This window comes from Perissodus microlepis, chromosome 5 (assembly GCF_051167445.1).
Source record: "Perissodus microlepis isolate ML-2025 ecotype Zambia chromosome 5, ASM5116744v1, whole genome shotgun sequence".
Classification (NCBI taxonomy): domain Eukaryota; kingdom Metazoa; phylum Chordata; class Actinopteri; order Cichliformes; family Cichlidae; genus Perissodus; species Perissodus microlepis.
In genome coordinates this window covers 11,082,565-11,096,887 of record NC_140465.1, presented here as the reverse complement: position 1 = coordinate 11,096,887, position 14,323 = coordinate 11,082,565, and the positions used below count along the sequence as shown (strand labels likewise).

At 38.8% G+C, this 14,323-nt stretch overlaps 1 protein-coding gene across 3 annotated transcripts in view; it reads left to right on the top strand.

The window, feature by feature from the left end:
* Nucleotides 1-259: 259 nt before the first annotated feature.
* Nucleotides 260-14,323, top strand: part of atxn7 (ataxin 7) — a 28,863-nt gene continuing 14,799 nt past the window's right edge. The window contains exons 1-4 of one of the 3 annotated variants that reach the window (XM_084927787.1): nucleotides 260-427; nucleotides 3,809-3,910; nucleotides 8,202-8,414; nucleotides 8,626-8,694. In XM_084927787.1, the coding sequence (XP_084783913.1) occupies nucleotides 8,210-8,414; nucleotides 8,626-8,694 (274 nt within the window). In that variant the 5' untranslated portion in view covers nucleotides 260-427; nucleotides 3,809-3,910; nucleotides 8,202-8,209. Of the gene's footprint in view, nucleotides 428-448; nucleotides 2,968-3,808; nucleotides 8,415-8,625; nucleotides 8,695-14,323 lie in introns of those variants that run through there. The other 2 variants (XM_084927786.1, XM_084927788.1) reach the window with 2 other exon arrangements.

Below are 14,323 nucleotides of genomic sequence, written 5' to 3'. Positions count from 1 at the left end.
AACATGTTGTAGTATTTTTTTTATTTATTAATTTTTTTAAATTGCAGATGTTAATTGTCATGTTTTCCCCTATCACATATCTCCCAGGCTTCATGCAATTGTAAATACTGCATTTAACAGGGGAATAAAATAAAATAATAAAGAAATAAATTTAAATAAATAAATAAATAAAATCTCCTGGTGGAGAAGTTCGGCGGTGCCATGCAGTCATTGGTCAGTTCGCGCTTGCGTCGTGGCGCGGTGACGTTTTTCCATGTCCCAGAATGCAGTCTGGTAAACAGACATGGAAGCACCAGGTGAAGACCTCCACAGAGGCTGAGCACTAAACTCGCTCTTTTCCACCGTCTTCTGTCTCCTTCACCCTGTGCATCCAGTTGATATATATCAGCCAGGTGTCAGACTTACGTCTACAGGATCCAGAGCCTTGGTAAGAGTGAAGTTGTTGTCGATATGTGACCGCGGCTAATGACTTCTGCTGGGCTGTCAGGCTGCTGTCAGCTTCCTCGCTGGCGCTAGTCATGGCTGGCTAACGTTAGCCTGCTAGCTGGCTAACGTTAGCCATCAGTGCTGTTTAGTAACGTTTGTACCAGTCACAGACCCACACTAGATTGAGCTTAATGTCATGACACAACGGCTTATAGACATTTGGTCTGTTTTCAAATACCGTATTTCCGGTGAAGGTTAATGTTGTCTTTTTTATTCAAAAAAAAAAAATAACTACGATAGTGTAATTAGTGTCGAGTAGAAGTGGCAGCAATTCTAGCCAATACGAATTCTGGTTCCTGTGTTCTCTCTTATCTATGTGTCAGAGTTGCACCTGTCTGCCAATGACAACAACTGTTTTTCTAAAGAAATGACATAATGCTATGTTCTTTCACTCATGGCCTTTAACATACTCAAGTCAAAACCACAACCGAACTAAGGCTAAGCTACGGGTACTGGTATGTTTATATTCCGCAAGAATGTTATTAACATTGTTCTTAACCGGTATAGGCCTTTTCAGTGAATCTATATAAAGGTGGAAATCCAGCATAACCAGTTCCCCATTCCAATCATTGTGATAATTGGATCATATCTTTTCTGTCTGAATCTCATTTTATTTCTCATGTTTTTATGTAGCTTTTGTTATTTAGCCACCCAGTTGAGAAAGATAAAACAACAAAAAAGAATAAATAAATTAAGCAGATAACACAACAGATGACATCGGCTGCTGCCACCGTAAACATAATCTTACATGCTGGTCAGAAGTCAGTGTTACTGATGTTCAGATGATATATTAGTGTATTCTAGGCAAATTTTCTGATATAATGATAAACATGTTATAAGCCCGTATTAATACTGTGACACCGTAGAGGCCAACGGCTATAATGGTGGCACTAGCTCTTTGCCACTTTATCAGTGTTGGCATTTATGACAAAGATGTGAGAATTGTCTGTTAGTGTTGTTTGACAGCACATGCATACAGAATCAAATATAATACTAATATTTTAGTTCTGCTGAAACTTTTCCCTTCTGCATTGTCACAAGTCAGAATTTTTGTTGCTGTCGAAAGGTTAAATAGCATGTTCCACAGACACCCATATGCCAGCGTTTACATAATACTCTGTAATTGTTTCCCACTCTAACTTATTGAAAGTTAACAGGAAAGTATTGACTTCTAGATGTCTATACATATAGATAGATAGTCTATATGTATTACGTGTTGTCGAATGTGAGAATAGCGCAGATAGTACTGTGGTGAATTTACACTGAGTGACTGTGTCCTGTGTCCTCAACCTTCCAGCCAGGCAGCTTGTTCACCTAAACCACACTAACTATTAACTAGGGCTGCCACAAACGATTATTTTGATAGTCGACTAGTCACCGATTATTTTTGCGATTAGTCGACTAATCAAATCCATTGGACGTAAAACGTACAACTTATTGCACCAGCACCCATCTGCTCTCATATAACTATCATTAGCTTGCAGCTTTAAGTGTTTAAGGTATGTGCTAACTAAAAATGAAGACAAAATGATAGTTTATTAAATTTTAATGAAATTTGCAGATTGTTTCGGTGAAGTTTAATAAACTCCTTGCTATCTAAAATATAACAGGACACCGGAGTAAATTCTTGAGCATCTCACACTTCTGATAATCAGCTGTCTGCTTGATGTTTATTCAGCTGTGTAAAAACTATAACTTTAATCTCAGCCAAACCGATTCACTCAGGAACAAATAAAATACTAAAAAAAGCCAAACAATAACATAACAAGTTATCTAAGTGACTTATATATCATGTTTAACCTGAGTATCGAAAGACGGCGGTGGGTTTGAAAACGATTTGCCAGGAGTCCGGTGTTCTCACGGGCTCTAGTGAGCCTTTCCCCCAGCTAGCTATCGTGCTAGTGGGTAACAGACGTCTCCGAAAACGTCGGAGCGCTTTTGAAAGTATGTGGTGTCTTGATAAACTGAGCAGATATTTGAGGTTTACACAGCTACATTCTCGCCTGAAAATATGTTAAACTTTATTTTGTGACCCAAAAAGAATAATAAGAGTAATATTAAAACTAACTAGCTGCCGCCATTGTTGGAAACTGAGCTGGGCTGCGCTATGAATTCTGGGACACAGCTTCTTCTTCTTCGGGGTTTAACGGCAGCTGGCATCCTTGTACATGCAGTGCTGCCATCTTCTGTTTCAGTGCGTTATTACACTCTTAAATCCTACTACTTATTCCTGCGTCTTTTGGGATCTTACAAAGCTTCAAACGACGCGTCGACTATTAAATTAGTCGTCGACGATTTTAATAGTCGACGTAATCGTGACTAGTCGACTAATCGTGGCAGCTCTACTATTAACAATTAATAATCTTCTGCTGTGAGCTAGATGTGAGAAGAGAAAACACTGGACAGTCTCCCGACCTGACTCTCTGAACATTTTCCAGACTTGATGTGTGAAAATAGTTTCGGACTGCCACTTTTGCAGCAGTAAGATTCTTATTTTTCTTTCTGCTTTTGCTAAAAGTTGTTGTGTATATTAGCAATACACTTTTTTAATGTGTAGCACCAGTAAATCCTGGAATTCAGGTTGCCTGCAGTGAATTTATTTTGATTTCATGCTCATTATAACAGATTTTTGACATTAGATAACTTAAACTTAAGATGTGTGGTTTAGTTCTGACGGTATTTAGGTTGTAAGTTTTAAAGGGTTGCAAAGCAACATTCGATTAACAAATGTAAAGTTGGTGGAATCCATATGGTACAGTACACCACTGAATAAACAGCAATATGCCTTAAATGTATGAAGACAACAAAAAATATAAAAATGTCTACAAAATGGATTCCTGTAGATGTATGTGCATCTTTATGTTGACTAAGTTGATGGATGGTAAATGGACTGGTGGTAAATGGACTGGTTCTTATATAGCGCTTTTCTACTCATCTGAGCACTCAAAGCGTTTTACACAACTTGTGCATTCACCCATTCACACCATTCGCTATAAAGCATATTTTTCTAAGTAGCTTATAGCTAACATTCACACACATTCATACTCCGATGGATGCATCAGAGAGCAATTTGGGGTTAGTATCTTGCCCAAGGATATTTGGCATGCAGACTAGGGGAAGCCAGGAATCAAACCACCAACCTTCCGATCAGTAGATGACCTGCTCTACCACCTGAGCTACAGCCACCCCATTGATCACTAAGGGGACAGGAATGAAAGTGTTTTTTTACACATAATTCAAAAATTGCACCTACTAACTATAGAAAGGAAAAGGTGTGGTATAGTTACATCTTCCCTCAATGCATGTCTGTGTATGTCTCCAGATTTCCTATCCAGTGTGTGTGTGCCAGCCAGGAATCACCCAAACTGATGTGGATCATCTGATTGAGTTTAAAGATAAATTCCTTGTTTCTTGTTTTGCCAAGGTAAGATCTTGCTGCTGTTCATTTCAAAACTGTATTGACATGTGGTGGGTTTTTTATGTTTCCTCATAGCTGCAGAATAATCATACCTAGTCATGTAGTACTTCCATCACAACGGCCCAACACCGAATACAGTTTCTATTGTAAAGTATTCAGTATCAAGGAAGTGTTCAATTACAGCATCAGTGAGTTGCATCTGAGGATATGCTTTATACTACTTGTTGTATTGGGCTTTAAGATTAGGTTTTTCTTTTTACTATATGTGTATGAATTGTTTGAATTTAAAAAAAAGACCAACAGTGCAGCTGCCCCTCAGTAAGTATCAAGGAAATTACAGAAATTGTGTAATTTCAAGACTTCTATGTTGGACTACTTAATGTTACAGAGGTCTTCGTTATTACAGCATCTGTTCTCTGTATGTTGCTTAAAAGATCCAACATCAGCTGGCTGATCCAGCGTCCGCTAATCTGCTTTGTTCTGTTCTTTGAACTCACAATAGATTTTGATTAGACTCACTGGATTAAATCATCTGCGATGATTACACGCTTCTGCTGTGTTTGACCAAGTGGCAAATTTTGGGCTACAAAATGAATCCAACATGGATGTGCTAGATAAATAAATGGTCATTTGAGACTGGCCCCAAAAGCAAGTCAATCTTTACAGGCTGTTATGTTAAAATGTCCAAGTAAATGACGGTAAGACATCTTTATAGCCTGGTACAAATAAACAGTTTATGCCTCATAGACAGGTAAGCCTCTTTCATAATGCGTGGTCACTTTGATTGGCAGGTGTGTGGTACAGCCTAATCTAGACGTTTGTGGTTCAGTTTTGGTGAGTGAAATTCTAGTGTTTTATTAGTCTTTTACTTAGTAGTAATAAGCAGATATCTCTGTCTGTGTGCTCCATCTGTACAGCAGGGCTGTTCCTCGTAATACCAGTAAAAATCTTTTATATGACAAAAAAAATAGAGTGTCAAAACATCAGCAATATAGCAACACCATGCATTTGCATCCTCCAGCGTGCACAATAACAAAGAAAGGCCAAGCCTATCTGAGAGTGAGAACTGTATATCCGTCTCTGATGGTGATTTTAGTCCAGATAGTTACAATCTATATGTCAGGAAAAGCAAACAGTGGATGAGGATTACTGATGTAGCTATGTTGTAGCTGGTACAAGGTCTCTTGGTGACAATATTGGTCAGGCTCTTGATGCTTTACAAGGTTAAGTTAATTGAGTTATTGTTAAATTAAGGTATTAAGCAGTTATTTTATGATTTAAATTTTCTTTTGGCTAGCTTTGGTTTACATTTGGACTAGAGTGCTACTGTTGCTGGCACCTTGTTTCAACATATTAGCACTTCAATTAGGCAGTCTGTCATCAGTGACAGTAACTCATTAAAAAAGGGTGGAAAGTACTCTTTGTTTCGTTTAAAAAATAATAATAATAATAATGGCACTGCGTGCAAACGGCAGTAATTAAAAAGAAAAAAGTATTCAGTATTTTTTTTACAATGTCATAAATATTATCTCAGATTTCCTGGAAGTATTCTGAAATAATACTGAGTCCAGCTAGCATTAGCTGATAACTTATCACTTTACCCTTTCATTCACCTATGGGAGTTTCTGTCTCTAAAAACAATAATGACATCATGATTGCTTGTTCCATCTTTATATACAGTCTTACAGTCTGGACATGGGTATTGATTCTGAAAACGAAGATAAACTTAACAAAAGCTTGATGCGACTTGAGGACCAGTGGGAGTGTTCAATTTTTCACCTTACTAGAGCAAAATCTTCTGTGAGAGGGCAATCTGGAATTAACTAAGAGTATTTACTTAAAGGTGATTTCATAAAAAACAGCAAGAACATGAGGAGGGGGTCAAACTGAGATTGTTTTTTGTTTTTAAATGTGCTTACAGAGCAATAAAGCACAAGGTAATGTAGCCAAGTAGAGTAGAAATGTCTGCTGTGAATCATGGTGTAAAACTGAAAGGGACAGGAAAAAAAAAATCCTAAAGAACATAAAACTAGGGAAGACCAGCTGGGCTGGACTAGGCTCCAGTTGAAGAGTTGGCTCTCTACCAAAACATCAATCACCATATACTGGAGCGTATAGAAAGGGGAATCTCTTCCTCCAAGCCACAGGAAAGATGCAGCACTTGTGACCTCTTTCAGGTACAGTAAGCTTGACGTTCTTGTGTGTGTCAGAGGCATGTTGTCACTACCTTTGGGATGTTATTGCTTTTACTCAGCTACTAACATATGGTGCTAATAAGTCACATATGCAAATTATTTCCTCTCCAGTGAAGCAGTAGTTCTCTAAAATTAATGAGTGAGGGTACGTGAAAGGATGACGGTAATCACACAGTCCTCCTCCTCTTGAAATGCTCTTGTTATGATCAGTGCACTAATTGTTAACTGGTTCCTCCTACAAGAATGTCACAGCTATGCTGGGCAGAGTTCCTGAAACTACACTATTGCGATCATTTTGCTTTGATCTTACAGATATGATGCTATGGCAATAAAGGCAACAGATGTTTTGAAGAAATGAAAAATCTGAGGGCATGTCAAATAACTGTATCCAGTTAAAACATTAAACCAACTGGCATCAAGGTTGTTAAATTGACATTATTGTAGTTTCAGTGTTTAAAAATGCTCTTCATCACAGTGTTTGAGCACACACACAGCCAGCATATTCAGGATGATGTTTTTAATTTGCATTTAAATGCATGATGGTAGAATTGTACTTTCAAACAGATTTTTGAGATCACAATTTACTAATACTGTTTTTTTTTCCTTCCTTTGTTTGCTCATTTTGTGTTTTCTTTTATTTATTACCATTTTGTGCTAAAAGCAAAGAGAAGTTTTAAATGTACTTGAACTATTTAAGCTCTTCATTACACCGTGTGATCACCTGATTTATTTGACGCAGCAGAAACCAATCAGCATTTGGTAGGTGATAGCAGTCAGGAAGACTGACACCAGTTGATACTGATGTTCATCTGATAATATCAGTGCATTCCTACACTAAACTCTGTACTTGAGAGGGCCAAGGCTTTTTGGAGTACTTGCCAAATTGGAGTAAGAATTTCAGGTAGAGGGGTAAAATGGGTACATAGAGTCCAACACTGCATGATTAATATTAAAGATTAAACGCCACAACAGATGAGATGTGCCATTTATAAGTAATTTCAGTCAGTGTGTTACACCGTCTTTATAAGACATCTGTACTTTTCTAGGTTTTGTTTCTGGCAAGAATGTAAAAGGATCCCAGTTCTAGTTTTGTTTCTTTTTTTCTCTCCTTGTTCAGCTTTACTTAGGCGAGCACATGCTGTCTGGGTAGAATGAGAAATGTTTCATTTTGAAAGTGAAAGTAAACTTGGTAGATTATAACAGACTTTGTAAATCTGAAATGCTTAGAAATTAAAAGGTTTGTGCATGTCATTCAAAAATCTCTTAAGTCTTGCATTAATACATCTTAGACACGTGTTTAATAGTAACATGACCCTGTCTTTATTTTAAATGGAATCTAATGTAACTGACCGTAATCCTTTTATACAAAGTCAATATCTCTAAATGTATTTCTCTCATATTTTTCAAAATATTGGGAAGCTAATGCATACATTCTAAACATAAAGTCATTATAATATAGTATTTCACTCATAAGTCACCAGTAGAAAGTCTATATATTGATATCAGCTTTATGGCTCATATATTTCAGATGTTAAAGCTCACATTTTCTTAGTATGGGAAGAAAACAAAGAATCAGTAATAAATTATAAATATGTTATGGTCAGTCATCTTCTAATGTCACACCCACAATTACTAAAAAAGTATTTAGTATATCTTACAACTGTTTATATGGAGTCAAATCTCAAAAGCGATCCTTATTAACTAATAACTTGTGCATTAAATTGGTATTATTACTGTTGTTGTTCATTTATAGCCAATCACAAATTTGCCTCAAAGCACTGTATTTGATAGCATCGTTATTCTTAAGTATAGTTTACAATTATTAAATGTAATTTAAATTTCTAAATGATAGCTAGCGAGTGAGCCACAGCCAAGGGAACCAGCAACCTTCAGCTGAATCGCCAGCCGGCCTATTTATTCGACGTTAAACAGTATGTTGTGTAAGCTTTGTACTTGTAACATCAAGTTACCACACAGGGCGATTTTTTTTTTCTGAGAGGCGGGTTTGCTGAAAACAACACGCGTATGCCCGTGTCAATCAGTATAAAAGTCCTCCTATCCCGAGCTCTACCAGCGCTGACTCTCGTGTTGTTACATTGTAGCGGAAAGAATGTCGGAAAGGGCCGAGGATGACGTCAGGGGGGAGCAGCGCCGAGCGGCCAGGCAGCAGCTGAAGCAGCAGCAGATCCAGCGGGGAGAAGGCTCCACAGCAATGGCGACTGTTGCAGAGCGGAGATCGTTGCCTAGTCCAGAAATAATGCTGGGACAGCCTTGGAGCAGCTGGGTCGACGCCGCCAAACTCCACGGCAACGACGGTGAGTTCCCCAGCGCGCCGTATGTTTGCGAGGAAGCGAGGTAGAGCGCGACAGTTGCCAGTCCTGTCTTTTTTTTTTTTTTTTTTTTTTTTTGGCCGAGTGCATGCAGTTTTCGGTTGAATATGAAGAAACGCTACTGGTAGCAACAGCACGGGCAGGGAAGCAAGTGCAACTATTCATTTGTGTGTTTCGGATCGCCTCATTTTTTTAGGTGCTGAATCGGAGGAAAGTTTTAAAGACTTCGGGAAAAATCGAGAAGCCATGCGTTTGTGCAGAGAAGGTGAGTGTTTTTTTTTCCCCTCTAGGGCCAAAGGTGTATTTTGGTTATGGGGGTTAACACGCATACATGCATTCACTCACGCTAACATGGATTCAAACACTTTACTCGCGTCGTTCTGCAAAACTTATAGTAAAACAAGCGCACCCGGATATAATCAGTCAGACGTGTCGGTAATTCATGTGGTGACATTTGCACATGAACCTAAAATAACTTAACGATTAGCAACTTGGACTTGCTGACTAAAGTGATAATGCGTATTTCATTGGATGGTGTGTTTAAAGGACTTTGTTTCGCATCCATATTTCTCCCATTTTGCAAAACTTCCATGTTTCACATCTCTCCCTTTACCTTAAGACAACATTGATGTTTGTTGCTAAGAGAAATGCAAAGTATAAAGAAGTTAAAAGTTACTTCGTAGGCATAGCTCTGATTTTTCAAAGCAAAAGCCAGCATAATAATGTTAAACTACTGCTGTTAAAAGAGCAAGTTGGACTTTTTGTACAATATATTTAAGTTAAAATGTTAAGCTATGTTTTTGCTTACTTCAGTTTAACAACCAACATATGATGTTAACCAATGGTAATAGTTTTACTGTTTATTAAGAAAAATACTTAAAAATATTTATTTATTATTTATTGGCCTTTTAAACCACCAACCAGTATGCATGAGCTATTCATGTATGAAACATATAAAACCCTGAATAGGATTAAAAACAATCAACCAGGCTACACTGATTAAAATCTTGATATGACTGTTGTTCTGCTAGTAGGTGTGGTTATTCCAGGGTTAAAACATAGTAGGTTTAACTAATAAACTCTTACAGGACAATTGTAAAATCACGTCAGAGGGCATCATCTTAAACAGCAGCTAAAACTCAATGTACAACACACACATTGCCTGGCTTCTGAGCTAGAGAGAGGTGTTTCAAAGCAGTTTGTACTGCAGTTTTATTTTTGGAAACACCTCGATTAGCTTTAGCTGATTGGGCCTGCTGGCAGGCCTTGATTTAAAATGAATTTCATCACAAAGGTAAATTGTTATAAAAGTAAAATTGCATTTTGTTTACTTAAGGCTAATGTGATGCTTAAGTTTCCAAGCTGAAATATAACACGCCAGACCTCAAGATTGAAATAAGGATGAGTCTGCTGGCGAAATGAACTGAGGACTAACCTGTTCATTTGAGGCACAAGTAAATCAAGTGATGAATCAACTTTGTCACTGTGGTGATTGTAAGCTTAGCTTGTTCTATGAAAGGCGTTATGCCGAGCTAATGATGTACATTGTCTTGAGTTATTAATTAGGCAGACTACTTAAAAGTGTATACCTATGGATAGGACATGTTTGTTCTTGTGTTTTATACATTTCACCACGACGTAGTTACTTTCTAAAAAGGAATTTTATCTCCTGCTGACGGAGAAACAAGCAGGGCATGTCATGTATGACCTTGCTGTTAAGGAGCAGTTACTGCAGTAGGTAGGCCAACAAGATTAAAATGCATTCTTTTGTTTAAGCTTCTTTTCAGAACTAAATGTGGACTAAAAATAATAATCTCTGTTTTGAAATTGTTTTTACATGGATCATTTTGGTCAAGAGAAAACTGTGCTAATCAAGCAAAAACCGCAAGAAGCTCCTTTAGACGTCAACACCATCAATAATTCTCCGGCCAGCTATGAATCATTTGCTGTGGTGTGCTTAATCATCAAAAGAATTTAACAGGTTTCTGACCTAGGTGATTCACATTGTGAAGGCACAAATGTTAAATTTTAGTAGTTCGCATTCTCATCGTTGTTGTTAAAGCATTGATCGACATATTGGATGGACAGTATTTTTAAGTCATGTCACATACGCCTATGACGTAACCTATAAAAGTGGCAATTGCTGTTGCCAGCATTCGAACTTGCATGTGATGGGTTGTTATTTGCCTTGCGGTCGTGCCCTCTTGTTTTATATGTGGTACAAGCCATGATGGTGACAGATAAGACAGCTCGGACGTTTTTCCCTCCTTGGGTCAAACATATTTGTCTGTCAAGTTTTTCCACTTATTTGAACATTTCCTCACATCTATACTAATAGTTTCAGAAGTCTCCATCCAGGAATTTGCTAAAATCTGCGATTTCCTATATTGAGGCGATGATGATTATTCTGTCACTGATAAATTCAAAAACTGGAGTGAAAAAGTGCCCAGAAACACATTGGCCTGTTTACTACTGTCAAATCTTCCAATCACTGTAATTGTTGGCTGCATCAGTTTGACGTTTAGTTACATTTCTCAGGAAGTGATCATCAGGAAACGGTGTAGTTTACATCATGACATTATGAGATTTAAGACAGAAGTATAAATTCATCTTAAGGCCCAGGGTTTGAGCCCTCACAGACTGATGATGTTACCTGTTTAGTGGTTGTGTGCGAGAGGTTGGGCACTCAAAATGGTATATACAGGAATAGGACGGCAGGTTTGGGCTTACCATGTGATATTACATTGATGGCTCAAAAACATATTTGTTGTTTGGGGCATTTTATGTTACACTGTTTACTTTCTGCATGGCCAAGGCTGAGCCATTCATGTGAATTGAACATCTTCTCGGCAGTGGCTTTAAGAAGTACTAATTCACTTGCTTTTGACAAGCAGCAACAAAAACGAACACAGTATGAACAGGTGACGAATAGATGAACACATTATATAGCATTTGGTTCATGTTAGCGTTTTTTCCTCTTTCCTTCCTTTGTTTATTTACTTTTTTAATGTTTTCAGGCTTTCCCCCTTAACCCACAGTTTAACGTCACAACACTATGAACTGTGGGTAATTCCCTAAGGGAGTGTTTGCAGAAATGCAGTGTGAGCATAAAGGGCTCACAAAACCTGAGAGAGCCCTTGTGTGTTTGAGAGTTTAACAGTGGGACAGCCCTAAGGCCTCACTGTCTTAGTAGTAATGCACTTTGAAGTCACACTTTGAATGAGTGTGGAGATTGGCGGTTCAGCCTCTCTTCGTTTTTGGCACATTAGTTTGTCCCACACTTGTGTCATCATTGCCTATCCAACTTTATTTTGTTTTCCTCCTTATGTGTTGAATAAAGGAGGGGGTTTATTGCAGACTGCTTCACAGAGGACTTATCTAATATTGCCTTTTTTGTGTGTGTGTGGTCAGCAGTGTCCTATGTGCTTGATGCTATGATGCTCACATGCGTTGGGCAGATAAGGGAATAGTTTGAGTAGGAAAATGAAGTAAGTCGTATGTTTGGTTAGCTACCAGCTTAAACCGAGTTGAACTCTTACGGGAGATAGTTAGATGCTGCTCTCTATCGCTGTCAACAAAACACAAAATGATAGATTATGTCTCGGAAAATTTCTGTCCTGTGTAGAGTTCATGAAACTTGGAGAATCAGCGCCAACGTGCAATGGAGCGGTGTTGATGGTACGAGACGTAGGACACCACCAAGTCACTGTATCTTTTCATTTGTCAACCATTTAGAACATTTTTCTGCATAAAGGACAGAGACAGAATGCTCATCTGAAATTCAAGGATGCGGGGTCAGTTGACATTTGGCTGTCATGAAACATGTCTTTATCATGTTGCGGCGTCTGTCAGTGACTGTTGTTTGTGTCATGGGGCTCATCAACACATGCTGCTCGTGGCAGAAGTTTGTCTTCATAGAAAGCCTGTGTGTGCGCGTGCGTCTGGTAGGGGTATTACAAGTGGATGACTACATCGCTCTGCCATGACTCACCACCAGATTCCTCCTGTGGCGTTACTGCCATTCTACCACACGCAGATGAATAACATGCACGCACACAGATTGTAAGAATGTATGGTACTGGATGACTGATGAATTCATCATTCTGTCACGCTGTTGATAAATTTTATAGTGGCGCTGTCACAGTCAGGGAAGCTGGGAAATGTAGTGCCACTGTCAGCCACAGGTCAGATGCAGCCAGCATGTGCGCTACTCAGCGGCAGCCAGAGCTGCTACGATTGCACCTAGATCGTTCATCACTGCCACGGATGAGGATGCTGAAATTAACTGGACTCTCATTCTCTTCCCCTGCCTCGTGCTCTCAGGCTCTCTTTTCCTCCTCCTTCAAGCGTATGTCCTTTGCTCACTGCCTCTTTGTCTCACGGAGGCCTCAGACGGCTTCTCTGTTCGTTTACTGCGACTTTGTTCCCGTTTTGCGCTCTTTTTTTTTTTTTTTTTTTTTTTTTTTTTTTTTCCCCTTCCCTTTTGGCTTAAATTCACCGTTCTGTCTTATTTCTTGTCTACATTGACTTTCTTTCTCTCTGTCTTTAACACCTCATGTTTGAAAAAGAAGAAAATGGAGGTTGAGATGAGGGCAGACACAGTGGCGTTAGACCACTTTTGAAGTCGGACAGTTTTAGCAGTAAAGGCCATTTAGTGCTACGGCACTGAACGTGGAGTAGCAAAGCTGTATAGCATGTCTACTTTAATAGTTGAGCATCCCATTAGAAAATTACTAATGAAAAATACTGCACGTGAACTGCTGCAGCAGTTTGGAAACGAGTCTTGTTTGACCTTGCTATTGATCCAGTGAGGAAATGTGGTTGGATGCTGCAGTTCCTGTCCTGTTTCAGTAGATTTGAGAGAAAGGCAGTTTTAATGAAAAATACACAGGAAGTTATTGATTTGGCAAATATGTTTGCTCTCTCATTATATCTGCAATTTGCTACTTGGATAAGCAAATTGGGTATAGACAGAATAGAATTAAAGTAGATGCGTTGAACATAGAAGTTGCCTACGCTAGCATTTAGCTATTGTTTTGATGGCTTGTCCTTTTGCAACTGGCATAGTGAATACTCCATGTCACATTTTACCACTCGTAATTCACATGCCTTTGTCCATTAAGTGAGGATATTTTCCTTCCTCTTTGTAGCAAGCAGATACTTTGAAAGCAAGTCTTTTTGGTCCATTGCTGTTGAAGGAGACACTTGGCAAAATAGCTTCAGACAATTGACACACATTAAGTAGCATTGGACTTGTCAATTCATCCACACACGATTGCCTCTGACCTCCTTGAGAGAGAATCTGCCAGGTACATCTTTTATACGGTCTTTGCTTAATGGCCCTCATCCCTTCAAGACTTGGCCAGTGATGTTTGGAGAACCCTTGACGGTCCTGGCGGAGTACATATTGAAGAGGGGCTCCACTTCTCTGCTCTTGTATCCTCTCCTCTGCTCATCTCATCATAACGCCCCAGGCAATCTCTTAATTAGCCTCCTTAATTAGGTGGTTTCTGGTTCTCTCCGCCAGGGTAAATTTTGATCACATTCTGCTGAGAAGCAGCACTTCCCTCTGATTCGCCTTGGAGTCCCTTTAAAGCGTGAGGTTTGTCATTGGGCAGAGGTTCTCCAGCTGAAGACACCTTTGCATTCTTGCTTTTTATGGTTTTCTTTGTATTTGCCTATTTACTATTGGGAAATTCTCGTTTTTACAGTTTTATCCAGGAAGAAATGCATCATGATCCATGATGTTGTGTGCGTCAGCATTTTAATTTTAACCCTATACTGTCATCTTCATGGCAATATGACCTGACTTTAGGGATCAGGTTTCACAAGGTGGTAACCCACATGACTAGTTTAGTTAAGCTGGATTTTAAGCATCTCTGTACACCTGGGAC